The sequence below is a fragment of the Pelodiscus sinensis genome, chromosome 1, assembly GCF_052426305.1.
Source record: "Pelodiscus sinensis isolate ZL-2025 chromosome 1, ASM5242630v1, whole genome shotgun sequence".
In the NCBI taxonomy this organism is placed as follows: Eukaryota; Metazoa; Chordata; order Testudines; family Trionychidae; genus Pelodiscus; species Pelodiscus sinensis.
In genome coordinates, this window is record NC_143052.1 from 253,880,817 (window position 1) to 253,900,504 (window position 19,688).

General features: G+C 42.8%; 1 protein-coding gene across 1 annotated transcript in view; it reads right to left on the bottom strand.

The window, feature by feature from the left end:
* UBAC2 (UBA domain containing 2) overlaps positions 1 to 19,688 on the bottom strand; it is a 168,017-nt gene that overhangs the window by 139,176 nt on the left and 9,153 nt on the right. Inside the window, exon 2 of the mRNA XM_075918761.2 lies at positions 2,940 to 3,067. Within this exon, the coding sequence (XP_075774876.2) occupies positions 2,940 to 3,067 (128 nt within the window). The remainder of the gene's footprint in view (positions 1 to 2,939; positions 3,068 to 19,688) is intronic.

A 19,688-nucleotide genomic window follows, 5' to 3' on the forward strand; every position in this document is an offset into this window, starting at 1 on the left:
TCAAAATTTTTCGTGGCCCGCCAGTACATTTTTATAAAGGAATAAAGTGTGGCCCACTGGCCACCCAGAGCATGTGGCTGAGTGCAGATCACAGCCAGCCGAGCCACTCTGCACCACAGTGACTGCTCACGGCCGGGGCCGCTCTGCGCATGCGCTTACAGCCTGCCGGGCAGCTCTGTGCCCAGCGCTCAGCATGTGCTCACACCCGGCTGGGCCGCTCTACGCTGGGCGCTCTGTGCATGTGCTCACAGCCAGCCAGGCTGCTCTGCGCTAGGTGTTCTACACACGTGCTCACAGCTGGCCGCTGTGCTCACACCGCCCCTGCATGCCTGAGAAATAAATGTGTGGCAGCGGCAACTCCAGGACCCGGGTATTAGGTTAGAGGGGCCTGGGAATGCCTGGCTGTGGGGGAATAGATAGGGGCTGGATTAGAACAGGAGTCTGGGGGAGAAGAAGAGTTATTTTGTTAATATTTTGGTTTTTATTTATTTATTCCCAAATAAAATCACAAAATGTATATTAATTGTATCAATAAATATATGGCAATTTTTTGCAATTGCAGGAATAATGATATGTTTATGCAAAATCTCAAATTTACAAAGTATCTGAAATTTTCACAGAAGTGTGTTCTATTTGATTAATCACGGTCTATACTTGTTTTTATTTCAACAAAACAAGTTATGTATCATATAAAAAAGTAAAAAGTACCTTAAATTTATATTTAAATGAAAAATTATTTTATATGAGCAAATAACAATTTTACACATCAAATTATTGTATTATATTAAAACAAGACCAGAAAAAATATTATAAAATATAACTAAAACAATCTGTAATAATAAATAATTACGACTTTCTGATAAAGTACATTTTTTTTGGTGGTCCTGAAAGCTATCGTTTCCGTTTGTGTAGCCCTCAGTAGGCTTTGAGTTTGACACACCTGTTCTACCCTTAACTATTTTTCAGCAGTACAAAGAAAATTAAGTGATTTCAGGTCTCCCTTTAGGGTGAACTGCAAAGAAAAAGTTAAACAAAATGTGGGTTTGCCTTTTCTGTTCCTTTATAATGTAAAAAAGTTACTGCAAAACTTTCTCTCCAATTTTTTATTCTGAGATTTGAAATATGAGAAACATCAGTCTCCCACTTCCTTCTTTTTGCATAGTGTCTTAATGAGATATTTGGAAGACCCACGTAGTGATATTACATGAAGCTCTAATATGAGCTCCCTGTCCCTACAACTGAATACACAGAAGCCATGTCCATGCTTCAGGTACTAGGGCAGCATACTGATAGCATAGCATAGATGCAATCAATAGTGACTGAAGGGGGTTTTCCATTGCTGCAGAAACTCTATCGTCCCAAGTTCTTTTATCAACCTACTTGCATTTAATCAGAGGGCTACGTTGGAATAGCTGTTGTGATCAGCATTGCAAATTTTTCTCACCTGAGTGCTGTAACTATTTCAATCTAAATTTTAAGTGAAGATCAGGCTGAAAACAGCAATAGCATAAGGAACCTTATTAGCTTCTCCTTCTCCCTGTGGGGTAGCAGGGAGATAAAGTTATGTCCTTGTATGATAATACTGTTCAAGTCTCTCAAAGATCTTTCGGAAACCTCCAGAAAAAAAAAATAGTGACAACAGCTCAGTATTTTTAACTTAAAAAACAAGGAGAAAAGACTGGAAGTAGGGATGTAAGTAACTAATCAACTAGTCGACTATCTGATAAGCAAAAGCTTATTGGCTACTCAACACTCTAGCTGACTAGTTGCTTCGCCCCCTCCCCCCACTGCCTCTATCTGAAAGAGGCAGGGCGGGGTGGGGGGGAAAGAGAGGGTGCTAGGGGGAGCTGGCTTAAAAGCCGGTTCATCCCTGTGCCAGCTCTGTGGGAGGGGGCGGGGAGCAGTATTGGCATTCCACTTTTGAAATGGACAAGAGTCCCCACTGGGGTTGAGAGTCCCCATTGGGCTCCCCCTAGCACCCTCTCCTCTTCCCCCCTTGATGCCTCTTTCTGATAGAGGCACCGGGGTGGTGGTAGGGAAGTGAAAATCTCTTGGCAAAATCTACGTCCTATATTATGCAGGTCAGGGTAGATGAAAACAATAGTCCTTTAACCACAAAATAAGACTACGAACACAACAAAATTATTCATATGCATGTCAAAAGATCAGATACTATTTAAGGTGTTTGGCCATGTCTACATTAGTCAGCTTTTAGTGGCACAGCTGTACTGATGGAGCTGTGCCGCTGTAAGATCAGTCACGCAGCCACTCTATGCCAAGAGCTCTCCCTTCAACATTAAAAGAAAAAAACCTCAATAAGCAATTAGCAACTATGTTGGCAGAAGCTCTCCTCACACATTACCCCTTATAATGGTGAAACTTCTGTTGCTCGGGGGTGTTTTTTCACACTCCTGAGTGATAGAACTTCTGGCAACATACATAAGTGGCACCGGAAACATGGCCATAATTTATATTCAATTTGTACAAGGCTCATATTTCTCCTCAGTTGAAAAAGAGAGGATGAAATAATATCAGAATCCCAGAAGAAGGAAATGAGAGCTACTCTGATGATTTGTTTTAGCAGAAGTGAAAAAAAGCTATCATGGGTAGGTACATGGGTTAAATGGGTATAGTGGTTTTAACAGACTAGTGATTTAAGGGCTTTCCTGCATAGTGAATTATCATGCAATAAGCTAGGCATGCTTCCCAGGTGGACACAATTATTCTGCACTAAAGTGCCTTTGTCACATTGGCTAAACAACTGTGCTTTAAATTCACATCCTATCTTATTACTAGTTTCCCTAGTAAACAAGACCAGAGTCCAAGACAATGAGGGGAGGGGCGGAGAAAACTACAAGAGAAATATACTATGGAATCAAGAAGTACAGAGTTAATATTTAGAAACCCTCTCCCTTCTAGATAAATGAATTTAAATTTACCTGAAAATCCTCTTTTACAGCATGTAGATTATATGTGAAGAACTTCTGATAATGCTGGAAGAGCAGAGTCAACAGAATCGACAGGGCGCTTGGCACTAGTAAAAGACTCTTTGAGAGAGGTGCTTTATCTTTTAAAAAAAAAAGAACAAAAATTTCAGAGCACAAAAACTCAGATTTAAAAATCCATGTTATAAAACAAGTGAAAAGAGAATGACATAGCACTGGAATCAGCATGAAAGTTCAGATGTCACAATAAAAATGCTGATGGGAAATGGTATAAAACAGAGACAAAAAGACTGAATTAGCCTACTGATATAATTTGAAAACCAAAAAGCTTACTGATATAATTTGAGGACTGTGTTAAGATCATGCTTAGTGAACAAGAAAAGCATAGAACACAAAACAAATGAATTAAAACTGCTTGTTCAGAAACTAGGCCTAAGTGGTGGCAAACATAATGTGGGGAAGAGTTATCCACTCATCATTCCTTTTTGGCTTCATTAAAAGAAAGAGATTTAGGCAGAAAATTTGGCTACTGGAGTGAGCTTTGCCATCATGATTCCTACCCTGGACTTTCTTAACTCGGGTCATGAGTAGGGATGTAATAGTGTAGTTGATTAAGCAATAAGCAAAAGCTTATAGGTTAATGCTATAGACTACATGCATTTCCCCCCTTCTTGCCAATAAGTTTTATAGCTGGATGGCCAACAGCCTGGCTAGAACCTACCCCCACTGCGGCTCTGCATTTAAAGTGTATTAGGATGCAGGCAGGCAGCCCGGCGCAGTTCTGGCTAACACTGGGTCTGGGAACTCAGCCCACCCACCACAGACAAAGGCTGCTACCACCCCATGCTGCTGCCTCTGTATCAGAGGCAACAGCGTAGGGTGACAGACAGTCCACGAGGGAAGCTAGTTTTTAAACTGACTCCCCCTGCAGACCAGCTCCTGCCTGACACCCGAAGCTACTGTCTCTGATAAAGAGGCAGCAGCATGGAGTGGCAAGGGGCTCCTTGGGAGTGGGGCAGAGCACACTGAGTGCCACCCCCCTCCCCCCCCCGGGAACTATAGAATAGTCGAGTATCTGATAAGAATTCATAAGGTTAATCGACTATTCAATTAACCAATATTTAACATCCCTAGTCCTGAGAGATGTTCAGACAGGTCACAAGCAGAAAAAAGGATCACAATGATTCCATCCCCTCTATCAGCTCCACTATATCCCAAACACCGTTTGGAATGTGCGAGTTTCTCTCTTCTCTATAACTCATGTATCCTTCTTCCCGACCACACCTAATTTATTTTCTTTCCTATCTCTCTTCCTTTCTATTCTGATTAATTAGACTCTATCTTAGCTGCCCAACACTGTATATTCTGAAAGTCTATGGCCAGAATTACTCCTTGTGGAATGAGATTTAACAGTTAATTTGAACTAAAGGGTTTATCTCAGAACCCCGCTTCTCTGCCATGTGTAGACGCGGTCAGTTACTTCGGGCTAGTCAGTTTCCAAAATGGCGACCAGCCGGGAATATGCAAATAAAGCGTGGGATATTTACATATCCTGTGCTTCATTAGCAATTTCAGTAGCAATTTCAGTAGCCCTCATTAGCCTCCCTAGTTCCAACTAGGGGGCTAGTGTAGACACACCCTGACCTAAACTCAAGTTTTGCTCTACTGAAGAGGCTTTATTGAACTTTTATCCTCCAATGTTCACATAATCTGTTTTCTGGGTGCTCTCTGGCATCCGAGACACTAGATTGCTAATGCATGTTTGAGGCTGAATTAAGATTGCATTGTGGCATGTACTGTAACTTTTCATTTTTTGGTTTTCAGGGGCTTAAGCATGGGTGTCTGGTTTGTAAGGCAAAGGGAAGCACTGCCTCACCAATGCTGGGGCTCTGCGGGCCCTGCCCCTCCCCTTCCTATCTCCAACATCCACATGAGGTTGCTGTGGAATGTTGTTAGTATGATTCAGGCAGGTTCCAGGGTGGCTGGGAAGACAGAGTGGCAGGGAGCCTCCTCAGCAGCCCCGCCCCCCCGAACCTGCATAAGGCTCAAATTATACTCAAGTAGGCTCTCAGCCTGCAGATCTCTCCAGCCACCATACCTAAGAGGAGTGCCAGCTCTGCTCTGCAGAGACCACCCCACTCAGCTTGCTGTGTTGCTGCTGCTTGCCTGTTTCTCCCCCTCTTTAGCTCCCTCCTTGCTTGGCCTCTCACCTCATCCAGCTCCCTTCCCAGCACCTTGGCCCAGGATGGTCAAAGTGGGTTTCCTCTTTGCTGCCCCCTTCTTCTATGCACTCTCCCTGCTCGGTTGGCTCCCACCTCTTGCTAGTGTGTGGACTGGGGGTGAGTTTGGTTTCATTTTCCCAGCCCAGATGCTACTGAGCCCGCTGCTAGGGGCTCTTCTCCCCTTGCCTTTTCCCCACACACTCTCCCCATAGTCCGCCTCCTCCCTTGCTACTGTAAGTGGTGGGGGAGGTGTTCCTAGCCCAACAAACCCTGCAGAGATAGCTGCCAGATCCCTCCCCTTCTTGTCCTGTCCCCACATGCTTCTTGTTTTCTGTGCCCTGCAGTGGAGTTGGATGGGGGGGGTGAGCCTGGGGGAAATGAGAAAAGAGGGGTGAGGAAGTGGGAGGAAGAGACACAGGGGAAGGGATGAGGAGTGAGGGGAATGAAGAGAAGGGGAAGAAAAAAGAAAAGGGAATAAGTAATCAGGGTGGGGGGGATCAGGAGTCCGGCATGCGGTGTTCCCTCAGCAGCAGCTGGGTCTCACTGGGAAAACTTGTCACAACCATATATACCAAAGGATACAATTAAAAAAAAATGAACACATCTGAAATTTGATTGGTCCTTTTCATAACAGAAGGGGGATGGGGAGGGGAAGGTAAATGTCTGTGAGCTAATGATATTAGAGGTGATAATTGGGGAAGCTATCTTTGTAATGGGTAAGATAATTAATGTCTTTGTTTAAACTTAGGTATAGAGTGTCGAATTTAAGCATGAATGGTTTTCAGAGGCTTAAGCTTTGTAATCTTACCCATTACAAAGACAGCTTCCCTTCCTCCCTCCATCCCCCTTCTGTTCTGAAATTTGACTTGTCCTTTTCATATGTGTTCATTTTTTTAAAATTGTATCCTTTGGTATATATGGTTGAGACAATTTTCTTCCACTATTTGATCTGAGGAAGTGGGTCTGGCCCACGAAAGCTCATCACCTAATAAACCATCTTGTTAGTCTTTAAAGTGCTACATAGTCCTGTTTTTTGTTTCAGCTACAACAAACTAACACGGCTACATTTCTATCAGTATTCTAAAGTTTACATAGGTATTAATGGCTTAAGGTAAGAAAGAAAAAGATTCTTTTAACATAATTTTTTGGAGAGCTAAAGATATCTAAAATTCTGGCCTTAATGATTTTTTTTAAATCCAGTGTTTAAATCCAGTATAACACATGGTATACCGTATTGCATAAAGACCAGATCTTTGCTATATGGTAGAATTCTGGCTCTTACGAGTCACAAAGTAAGGACATAAGTGACTAGTCGAGTAGTCGACTTCCTGGTAAGCATAAGCTTATCGAGTAGTCGAGTGACTACTCAACTAATTGCTTCCCCCCCTCACACACACACACACAGCCTCTGTATCAGAGGTAACAAGGAATGGGGGAAGCAAGAGACACTCAGCTGGCTTAAAAGCCGGTTCACCCCAGCACCATCTCCGTGGTACAGGGGAAGGGGGCAAGAGTCACAGTGGTCCCAGGCACAGTGCGAGCTGGGACTGTTTACTCCTGGCTCACGCCGCTGCCGGGACCACTGTGGCTCTGCAGCTCTTACTACATTTAAAGTGCAGAGCCACAGCAGGAGCACCTCCTCCCTCCCTTATCGACTAATTAGTTGATGAAAAATCCATCAACTACTCAATTAATTAAGAGATACTTAACATCCTTAGTCAGAAGTAGCCAGTATTAGGTGTGATGCTCGTTTTGTACGATGAAGCCTTATTTGCAAGCTCTTTGAAACATACATCTGTCTACAAACCCTGAAGCCATGTGTCAATCTGTTCTGGGAATTGTGCTCTTTGAGTTTTGTTAGTCTTTAAAGTGCTGCAGGACCACACATTTCTTTTTAAAGTATTTTCAGTTACAGACTAACACGGCTATCCCTCTGAGAGTTTGCGCTTGTGACACACACAAGGTGAAAGTTTCATACCTGCAGAACGTTTATTTGTTTTTACAGCAGGGATCCTAAACTTTCCCCCAAGAAACTGTGTAAGCCTTAGTGAATGCCTTTTACTTTCCTTTCCAGTGTCAGTTAATATTGTATTAGTCATGCTCTCCTTGCAAATACTATTTCCAATTGACTCAGATGTGTTTTGCATCTTAAAGCTGAGCTGTGTGTGAATAATATGCATTTTGGTGTGTTTACTAGCTTGTGTTGTTAGAAAGGATGATACACATACTCCAAGTGTAGTGGTAATTTTCATTTTTATTTGATTTCATATTAAATATCACAAGCATTGTTCCTTGTTAACTATCCCTTGTTTTAATATATTTTTCTCTTTCACACCTCTGGACTGATATATATATTTATATAAAATATATAATGTGTGTATTTTTGTTTGTATTGGTGATGCACATCAACACACACACACACACACACACACTACATCAATACTGGTGTTGCACATAAGAAATTTCAACACGCCCAAAAGAAAATTCTACCAGCCCAGGGATAGAAAATGTTAGAAGGAACAACACTTCCCCATCTGCTAAAAAATCTCAGGTGAAGATCTCAGGTTTTCTTAATGGCCTTCCTATCACAGACTTCCATTATGACATTGGACCTGGCATTTAAGGGTTGGTGTTAAGGGTGATTTTTTCTACTCATTAAAAAAAACAGTGGATAAAGAACTTAATTATCCTGTGCCTCAGTTTTTCCATCTGAAAAAAGGGTTGATGATAATATTTGCCTGCCTCAGAGGAGTGTGTGGTTTTAATTGAGTGTTTTGATGTCATCACATGGAAAATGCTGAGAATTGTTTTTTACAATTTCAAAATCTTTCTGCTTTAGTCATACAGTAGCCACTGCTCCAGGATGACAGAATTTCAGTTTGTGATTTTATGGGATGATCCCTCCTCCCATTGTGTGATGCTGGAGCAAATTGCCAGAAAAGGCAGGGATAGCAAGAGCAGGGCCCCACCCTACCTCCCTGAATCATCACTAGTCAAAGACACAGGTAAGGCCAGCCAGCTCTATGCTGCGTGTGTGCTGCAGAGAAGTCTGAATCATTTGTGAGCCCGCTCCTAGACTTCCCAGGCCCCAGCCCTGACTCCTGCACCCCACACCCTGAGCTCCCACAAGGAGTTGAGCAATGCCAGGTAAATCCTCTACTAGTTTGATATTTGTCTTTAAATTTCAATAATTTTGTGAGTTTAAAGCAACTTTTAACACTCTTTTCATAGTTCAGTGTGATATATAGTGCAGAAAGGAGCTAAAAACTATTAAAATGGGAAGATGTTTTCATAACAGCAAACTACTTTTATAATCAAGTTAATGCACATTAAGTATTTTACCATAAAATGACTAGCCTCTTGAATATGCCACAGAAGTAACTTTTAGAATGTGCTTCTTCTCTGCATAATGTGTAGATAGATATTTTTACTAATGCTCTGCATTTAGGTTTCACTTCAGACTTACCATAGAGGAAACAAACAGTTAGTTATTTTTATAGATGTCACAAAGTGAAAAAACCACAGTAGCGACTAACCCGTAAATGTAACAGTCACCCACAGGGAGAATCACATGAATAACAGTAACCTCAGCTTTCTGTAAAATCCTCAAAATGTCATCATTGCTTGGGTCAAGTACGCTATTAAAAAAGACAAGCACTTCCAGATTAATCATTTTGTAAGTTTACTGAAAAACTTAGGGAACCAGCTCGACAGTGACTGTGCGCCCTACCATTTTGCAGCATGTGGGTTTATAACCAAATACCCGTGTCACAGGACAGGCCTGACTGGAACACCTTTTTGTGGCAAGCCATTCCACAACAAGCGCATCTGGTTCAGTTTCCCTTCTTCAGAGTCACGGCAGTGCACAGGGGCCTCCTAAATACAAATACTGCCCAAGGGTTCATTTATTACCAAGTCCCATGCAGATACATCATAACAAAAGTCCTACAACCATAGTCCAGATTTCCACCAGCACATTCCAAACAGTATGTGCAACATACAGCCCCAGCTTCTGCACCACACCTCGACTCTGTAGCACAGCTCTCTACTGCTCGTGCACCAGGACAGCTACCACAGCCTTCCAACCCACAGACAATCTGCTGGGAAATCATCCTTGCAATCCCTCATTTGTCATCCACTGTTTCTATGGATTCAGCCCTAGCCTGACAGCAAACAATCACCCCTCTCTGGCCATTGGCTCCAGTTCTCTGGCTTACAGACCCAGCCTGCATAGACTCATAGACTTTAAGGTCAGAAGGGACCATTATGATCATCTAGTCTGACCTCCTGCACAGTGCAGGCCACAGAATCTCACCCACCCCTCCCAGAATAATCCTCTCACCTATATCTCAGATATTGAAGCCTTCAAATAATTTGAAGATCCCAAGATGCAGAGAATCCTCTAGCTGTGATCTGTATCCCATACTACAGAGGAAGGCGAAAAACCTACCGGGCCTCTGCCAATCTACCCTGGAGGAAAATTCCTTCCCGACCCCAAATATGGCGATCAGCTAAACCCTGAGCATGTGGGCAAGACTCATCAGCCAGACACCCAGAAAGTGCTCTATAGTAACTCCTATCATCCCTCCATTGACCTATTCCCACTGATAATGAATGGTCAATTAGTTACCAAGATCATGTTATCTCATCAAACCATCCCCTTCATAAACCCATCAAGTTTAATCTTGAAACCAGATAGATCTTTTGGCCCCACTACTTCCCTTGGAAGGCCGTTCCAGAACCTCACTCCTCTAATGGTTAGAAACCTTCGTCTAATCTCAAGTCTAAACTTCCTACTAGCCATCTTATATCCATTTGTTCTTGTGTCCACATTGGTATTAAGCTTAAATAATCCCTCTCCCTCCCTGGTATTTATCCCTCTAATATATTTTAAAAGTGCAATCATGTCCCCCCTCAGCCTTCTTTTGGTTAAGGTAAACAAGCCAAGTTCCTTGAGTCTCCTTTCATAAGACAGGTTTTCCTTTCCTCGGATCATCCTAGTGGCCCTTCTTTGTACCTGTTCCAGTTTGAATTCATCCTTCTTAAACATGGGAGACCAGAACTGCACACAATATTCCAAATGGGGTCTCACCAATGCCTTGTATAATGGCACTAACACCTCCTTATCCCTATTGGAAATACCTCGCCTAATACATCCCAAGATCGTATTAGCCTTTTTCACGGCCATGTCACAATGGCAGTTCATAGTCATTCTATAATCAACCAGGACTCCAAGGTCCTTCTCCTCCTCCGTTACTTCCAACTGATGTGTCCCCAGCTTATAACTAAAATTCTTGTTATTAATCCCTAAATGCATAACCTTACGCTTCTCACTATTAAATTTCATCCTTTTGCTATCACTCCAATTTACAAGATTATCCAGATCTTCCTGTATGATATCCCGATCCTTTTCTGAATTGGCAATAGCTCCCAACTTTGTGTGATCCGCAAATTTTATTAGGACACTTCCACTTTTGGTGCCAAGATCAGCAATAAAAAGATTAAATAAAATTGGCCCCAAAACTGATCCCTGAGGAACTCCACTAGTAACCTTCCTCCAACCCGACAGTTCACCTTTCAATATGTCCCGCTGTAGTCTCCCCTTTAACCAGTTGCTTATCCACCTCTCAACTTTCATATTAATCCCTATCTTTTCCAATTTAACCAATAATTCCCCATGTGGTACTGTATCAAATGCTTTACTAAAGTAGAGGTAGATTAGATCCATTGCATTTCCTTTATCTAAAAAAATCTGTTACTGTCTCAAAAAAGGAGATCAGGTTGGTTTGGCACGATCTACCTTTTGTAAAACCATGTTATAATTTGTCCCAATTGCCATTAGTCTCAATGTCTCTAACTACTTTCTCCTTCAAAATTTTTTCCAGGATCTTACATACTACAGATGTCAAACTAACAGGCCTATAGTTACCCGGGTCGCTTTTCTTCCCTTTCTTAAAAATCGGAACTATATTAGCAATTCTCCAGTCAAATGGTACAACCCCTGAGTTTAGAGATTTATTACAAATTTTTGCTAATGGACTTGCAAGTTCATGTGCCAGTTCCTTTAATATTCTTGGATAAGATTATCTGGGCCCCCCGATTTACTCCCATTAAGCTGTTCAAGTTTGGCTTTTACCTCGGATACGGTAATATCTACCTCCATATCTTTAGTCCCATTTGTTAAGTTACCCTAAGCTCTTCATTAGCCTCATTAAAGACTGAAGCAAAGTATTTGTTCAAATATTGGGCCATTCCTATATTATCCTTAACCTCCACTCCATCCTTAGTAATTAGAGGTCCTACTTCTTCTTTTTTTGTTTTTTTCCTATTTATATGGCTATAAAACCTTTTACTATTGGTTTTAATTCCCTTTGCAAGGTCCAACTCTAGCTGACTTTTAGCCTTTCTCACTTTGTCGCTACATGCTCTAACCTCAATAAGGTAGCTTTCTTTACTGATTCCTCCCATTTTCCACTCCTTACATGCTTTCTGCTTTTTCTTAATCACCTCTCTGAGATGCTTGCTCATCCAGCTTAGTCTAACACACCTGCCTATAATTTTTTTCCCTTTTCTAGGGATACAGGTTTCTGACAGCTTCTGCAACTTTAACTTAAAATAATCCCAGGCCTCCTCCACTTTAAGATCCATAATTTCTTTAGTCCAATCAACTTCCCTAACTAATTTCCTTAATTTATTAAAGTTAGCCCTTTTGAAATCAAAAACCCTAGTCTCAGATTTATTTTTGTTTATCCTTCCATTTAATTTGAACTGAATTAGCTCATGATCACTCGAACATCTCTGTCTGCTACTCCCTCCACCTCCATAATAAAAATGTCATTCATGCTTAAATTCGACACTTTACACCTAAGTTTGAATAAAGACTATAATTATCTTACCCATTACAAAGATAGCTTCCCCAATTATCACTTCTAATATCATTAGCTCACAGACATTTACCTCCCCCCTCCCCCATTCGCCTTCTGTTCTGAAATTTGATTTGTCCTTTTCATGTGTGTTCATTTTTTTTAATTGTATCCTTTGGTATATATGGTTGTGACAATTTTCTTCCACTATTTGATCTGAGGAAGTGGGTCTGGCCCACGAAAGCTCATCACCTAATAAACCATCTTGTTAATCTTTAAAGTGCTACATAGTCCTGTTTTTTGTTTCAGCTACAACAGACTAACATGGCTACATTTCTATCACTTTCTGCACTTGGCTGCTTTCAGAGGTGAAAGTAACTTACAGGTACTGTCTTGTCACATGCCCCTGGAAGGGGGGAGGGGAAGTGTCAAGGCAGGGGATAGGAGGGTTGCAATATGACATACCTGTAAGAAATGTAAGCATCGGGTGGACTATGTAAGGCTCAGGGCAGGAGGTGGGGATGTGAGGGATGGTAGCAGGAATCAGAACAGGAACTTGAGGGTGTGCAGGAGCTTAGGGCAGGGAGCTGGGAGTGTGTTGGAGTCAATATAAAGAGGGGCTCAGCAGGGGCCAGGGGCATAGGGTAGGAATGTACAAGAGTAACTGTTTAACTGGTAAGCACTTTCATTACCGTCATGTTTATTAAGGCAACCAATTAACCCGTGCCCAGCTGGGCCTACTGCACAGCTCGGCAGGCAGGGGGCTGCTTCAGCCCAGCTAGGCCCATACATTGCACCTGTGGGGTGGCATGGATGGATGGTTAACCAGTTAAAACTCTTAAATGGGCTTTTTCATCCCTAATGTGGGGAGTGTAGGTGTCAGGGTTCAGGGGTATGAGTCAGGGTTGGAGGATGTGGGAGGGTGCAAGAGTCAGGGCAGGATGCTGGGAGTGTTGGGGGTGTGGGAGTCAAGGTGTGAGGAGGGGTGCAGAAGGTGGCTCAATACAGAGGGGAGCGGGGGGTGCAGGATTCAGTCAAGGACTATAAGTAGCTCTGGTTTTGAGCAACTCCCCCTGAGCTGACGCCCTCAGCGGTGCCCAGACCCGGCCCAGTCCATCACAGTTATCCAGCTCGTGTCCCACAGCTCTCCATTCCTTGTGACTGACTGCTGTGGACACAATTTTAAACTCTACAGCCTTGGAGTTACAGAAGCCAGATGCCACCCCCATACCTTGAAAAAAAAAACCACTGCTAGAAAACCTTTGCAACAACTTTTCTTGACTGCCTATCTCAGCAAGCACACCTAACATGGTCCTGAAGGTGTGGGAATAGAGAAGTTCAACCTGTAATTCTCATCCTAAACCTGCATAACAATGTGATCCCAATAGTCAGTGCTTGATTCTCAAGCCCAGAAGCTGTGTTCCATTAAGTACAACTACTCCTTGAATAACACCAGTACTCTTGCTGAGCGACATAGCAAAGAACAATTCAAACTATTTTCAAAGAAATCCTCACGAACCAGCTTGTTGCTGTATTTCTTGCAGATCTGCAAATGCTGGAAGATCAAACATCCTTTTCTTGCAGCATTCTTGAGATCTGTGCAGAGCTACATAAGCTGCCTACTCCTGTCACAGACCAAAAAGCACAACATGGGTTTGTGCGATTTTTAAAAGAAATGCATGACAATTATGGAATACTGATGAGATAGAAAAGTTGCATGCTGAGAATTTGACCCTTAGCTCCTAGAGATCCCTTGGTGAGTCATTACTAATCCACACATCACGTTTATTGCACCAGATGGTGACATGTAGCATGCTGTGATACCTACCAATGGTCCACTGTACTTTGCATCAACACAAACACATTGCTAGAGATTATACAGAGCTCCAATGCAAGCAGCCAAGTACAGTATGCACACACTTGAGTAGTATACAAACTGCAGAACTATATTCCAAGGTAGCTTCTGTCAACCATGACCTATGACTCACTTCTGCTACTCCTATGGAATGTCACCACTCTCTCAGTCAGGAAGTCCTTTAATTAGCTCTAATGTTAATTATTGAGAAAAACCATGTGCTTTTTTTTCCAAGCCACCAATAAAAGTTAAACAAAAAAGAAATGTGAACCAAGGAATTTAAGTCTAAAAATAAAACAAAAACACTCCCTTCCCCAAGAATCTGGTCTAGATAGTGGCTCTTGTAAAGAGCAGAGAAGTCCATCTAAATAAACAAATACACCCTGGATGTCAGGGTCTCCCAAATATGGAAGGCTAAAGTTGTGTTTGAAGAAGAATGTGTACAATGTTTTTTGCATGAAAGTCTAGAACACAAGGATATCCTTAGGTTAAACTTATTTTGGCCCAGAAGGAATTAGATGAGCATCAGATATCTTAAAGCACAACAGCACTCCAATAGTTACACCTAAATGACAATTCCTTCAAACATTGAGTCAAAGCAGCATTGTAGTCATGGCTTACACTGAGATGAGGAAGGAGAAATTGCAGCTAAATATTTGGTAGGATCACTAAACATATGCATCCCAGAAATGAATGGGTCTATCAGAGAGCATCTTTCCCAATTTTTTCAAGCCTTGTCCCTCCTCTCTGAACTGCAATTTAAATGCAACACAAAAATATTCATGTTATTATTCCAAAAGATAATCACACGTGCCACATTTCTTTACCTCATAATGGAAACTATTTTTTAAAATGTAGTTGCTACTGCCTTTAATAATCATTTTTGTCTACCTTTATATTTAAGCTGTGAAAAAGTTCGTCACGGTTACAATGAATCACAGAGAAATTATCACAACTTACTCACTGTAAGTTCCGTGATGTTCTATCTATCCCCAAGCAGCACAAGTTTAATTAGCTACAACAATATTGGGATTCTAATTAGGATGTGGGAGAAAGGGAAAGCACTTCAAGTTTTCCTTGGAATGGATCTATTTCTCTAACAAAAAGTCTGAAAGCATTCCATTTCTGAGTACAATTTTAAAAACTCACAAACACAGTAAAGATGTAAAATTTTGATTAATTAGCTAATTGAATAGTCGATGCAATTTGCATCAACTATTTGATTCGTCAATAAGGGCACCTCTGCCTTTGAAGTGTAGCAACAGCTCCAGGTCTGTTGCTACACTTCAAAGGCAAAAGTGCTGCGAGGAGCACCGAGCCAGGGGGGAACTCCATTTCAAAGCCCAGGGTCAGCAGAGGACTCCCAGCTGGCCCCAAGCTGCATGAGACATTTCAAAGTGGCAGACCCAGGGCTCCACGCAGCGCTGCCACTTTGAACCACCCCATCCTCTTTCCTCCCCTCCCCCCGCTTGCTGCCTCTTTCTGATGGGGAGGGCGACTAGTCGACTAGCGTGTCAACTATCCAATAAGCATTTGCTTATCAGATAGTCGACTAGTTGTTCACATCCTTAAAACACACACATTAATGATGAACATAAATCAAAACCTTTCTGCCAAAAACAAAAAAAACCTGGAATAGACAGCGAAGCATTGAAGTCTACATGAAAAACTCCTTTTCAGCGTAAGTCCACTGAACCTTACACAGACCTAAGCATCAGGACCTTACCCTTCATAATAAAGGTAACAGAGCTTTTTTTGACACACAATAAAACACTCCACCAGCCAGACAAGAATATAGCTCCAGAATCCAGATCAGAACTGAAGTTACTCAGAAATGACTAATGCCTTCCCAGAATTAGTTCAAGCCAGCAGAAGTATCCTCCTATTATTAAAGGGATGGAATGAGACATAAAGGACATAATTCCCTCTGACCCTGCAAAAACTATGGCTGCAGCTGTCACAAAGCATTATGTGGCCAACTGAAATACCCCAGTTCAGAAAGTGACTCCTGCTCCCAGTTCCTTAGCTCCAGGCATTCAGCACAGTCACACTACGAGAATACCGGTGCTGCTAGTGTCATCATTCTGCAGCATATTTTGATGACTATTCCCTTTAGTGTTGGCAAATGCATACAGTGAGAAGTGACACAGTCACAATTATTTTTTTCAACTAAATTTTATGAACTATAAAAGTGGGGAGCAGCATAATGACCTGATGGTTAACATGTGCACTATCACAGCAGACTTCTGCTTTACATCCTGGTCTTGTGCTCTCCAGATCATAAGGGCTTGCTAGTAGAGCTGTCTGGTACTTGGGGGTTTGGGTTCGCAGGAGATTTCAGTATTTAATAATATGCTTTCATTCCAATTTTGGAACAAAAGCAAATTTACCAAAAATTTCCTGGAAAGCCAAATATTCCAGGCTTTTCCTTTCAGAAACCCTAGATATCCTTTTCCTTTTTGACTAGGCCTGCCAACAGAGATGGAACTGACAGAAGTGTCAAGTTCACAGCTGGCAGGTTACCTTCACCCTAACAACCTCAGAGTCTCTGCTCCATCCACGGATCCCAGTACTGCTGCTGCTACAAAGCTGGGAGTCTACCGGTCCCCAGAGTCCTGGTTCTCATTGGGGACCGATAGGCTGGTAGGTTCTGCAATGGTTCAAGGAGCCTGCCACCTGCAGGTAAGGACCCTGGGCAAGTGGCAGGTTTCCAACAGAAACCTGCCTGTGTTTTTGATGAAAGTTTTGTTGCATTTGTAACAGATTTGGCAAAACGTTTTACTATATATATGGATACAATTTTGTCTCAGTAAAATTAGGCAAAATTCACAGAAAAGTAATGGAAAAATGTACAAAACCAGGGTATGGTCAGGGTGACAAAATGCAATAATAACAATTAATAGTAACAATGTAATAACATTAAAGTGTAAGGGAGAAGCTCTGACACTGACCCATAAGCTGGGTGGCCTGGTCAGATAAGTCAGAGGGTGGACGTGGCACTCACTTCCCCAAACCCTGTCTCTTTGGGCTGAAGCCAAGGCCAAAGAACACACATTTAAAAAAACAAACAAACCCTTAAAGTTACAGAATCTATGTCCTGAGAAATTCATATCCATAAGTAGAACAAACAGTAATTTTCCAACTATACTGTTTCACTGGAAAATTTCTGACCAGCTCCACTTTAGAGTACTGCAAAGGCAACATATTTGGCTTCTGAAAATGTGGTCCTTTTTATCCATTCTTAAAAAGACACTGCCAAGCTTGGAAGTAGACTACAACCAAGCCAAGTGGCAAGATTAAACTGGTAAGAAGTTGGAGGAGGTACCACTGAAAGCAAAACCTTCAGCATTCTGTTTTCAAGGACATATTTTTCAATGGAAAATGGAACAGCTAAACTCAGCCAACACACAGAAAACTCATGTAGCCCCCCCCCCTTTGTCTCCAACCACAGAACATATCATATTCTTATTATTAGCATACACTACAGGAAACAGGGGGGGTCTAACATGTTCCACGGTCTAACATGTTCCATACTAGCTTCCTGGTACTGTACTACTTCATACTGAACAGAATATGAAGTAACATTAAACCAAGCAATAATCTGATGTTTTAGATTTAGGGGGATTTTATTAATTGTATAATTGCCTGTCAGTAGGTATACTACATTACAGTTTTGTGTGTGTTTCACAAGTAGAAAAGCACAAAAACAATCTATTCCCACTGTGGGGATTTTTAGCAGCCTGGTAGCATGCCAGAGCATTACCAGGCTCACTCAGGATAAGAGCATGTGATATTCCAATGGGAGGAAAAGGTTCAAAGGTCATCTGGCAACATCAGAAATATCTCAGACTTTTACTGAGTAGTCCTGTGTCTTAGGAACCCCTTTATCAAATTACTCCAAATTCACCGCACTTCTGCTAGAGAAAGTGGAGGCTGCCTGTGAACCTGGAGGGATGGGGGTAAAAAAGGCAATATTAAGAGGAAGGTTACAGAAAGTACACCTGAATAAGACGTGGATTAGAGACTTTGACCTACATGTTATGCAACAATAAGATGGCAGAGGATTCTTGGGCTGTATTTTCACTTGGCAACTTTACATAAACTACTTCACCCATGTTGTATGTTGTCTCCAGATTAGGGATGTTAAATTTAGTTTAATCAACTAATCGACTAGTCAATGGAATTTTCATCGACTAGTCAATGAGCTGATAAGCAGGGGGAGCCACAGCAGGGTTAGCTCCAAGCCCCAGGAGCTAACCCCGATGTGGCTTTGCCTTTTAAATGTATTGAGAGCCTGACAGCCCTTAAAACATTTAAAAAGCAGAAGCGCAGCTGGAGAGGGGCGGTGTAAGCTGGGAATCAGTTGTCCCGTCTCATGCCAGTCACCTCTGCTGCACTTCTGTTTTTTAAATGTATTAAGAGCCTGCTGGTTCTTTATATATTTAAAAAGCAGAGGTGCAGCATTTGGGACTGGGTGGCTGATAGAGGAAGCAAAGGGCAAGGGAGAATCGACTAGTCAAGGGACTAGTTGACTATCCAATAAGTTTATGTTTATTGCAGGGCCAGCCCGACCCATTTTGGTGCCCCGAGCCCGCAACACCGTCTCCAGGCGCACAGCGCATGAGCGGACCCTCCCATGGGGTGTGGGCCCACCCCCCCAGGATGCGCAGGCCCGCCTCCCGGGGCACACAGCACATGCGTGGCCCGGCCACGGCCACTGGCGCGCAGACCGGGACCCGCCCCTGAGGCAAGTGGCACATGTGCTGCCCAGCCCAGTAATCGCTGCTGGCGCGTGCGCCGGGCCGTGCAGGGCTCCGTGGCCGTGGGGGGACTGACACTGCTGGCCAGCGCCGCGGGGGCCGGTGCTGCAGGAGCTGGGCGCGCGGCGCCTGATGGCAGCTATAAGAGATGCCGTGCGCCCTTTATAGCTGCCATCAGGTGCCCCCCAGCGGTTGGCACCCCGGGCAGCTGCCCGGCTTGCCCACCCCAGTCCGTCCCTGGCTTACTGGATAGTTGACACGTCAACTAGTCACTTATATCCCTATTCCAGATACCAGGGATGGAATTACATCATTATAAATGCAGTCACCTGTTATTTATTCTGTTTTACTCTCAATTAGTGAAGGAAAAAGAAATTATTTTAAATACAAGAAACATACACATTAGTGTTTTCATCCAAAAGAAATCACTAAGTTATCTAATAATACAGATGGAGAGAACAGTTAAATTACCCAATACATAAGCTAGCAAGAGTCACTGATTATTTTCCTGTCACTATCAGAGAAATTAGTAAAATATTTCAGCAGAGATGAACCACATAGACCAGGGGTGGACAATAACATAGTGGCAGTTCACCAGGGTTAGATCCTGGTGGGGCCACACAGCTATATTTACCGGCACAGCTGCAGATACAGGTGATCGCAACTCCCGTTGGCCGCGGATTGGTGTTCCCGGACAATGGGTGGGAGGGGGAAGCAGCACTGACCGAGACACTGCTTCCTGCAGCTCCCATTGGTCAGAAAAGGTGATCCATGGTCAATGGGACATGTGATCAGCACCTGTGGCCGTGCAGGTAAATATAATGCTGGGAGTTCACCAACCCTGGTGGACCGAATCCAGCCCACAGGCTGGTATTTGCCTACCCCTGATTTAGACTTATAGGGGAACATATCTGAAACAAATTTCAATTGTTATTAAATTACTAGCCAATTAGCCCATCATAAGATGGGATTTTTAGGTCTCTCCTCCACGTCCGTCTTCTCTCCTGAGCCTCCCGTCTCTCGTTCCGTCTCTCTCTCTCCTC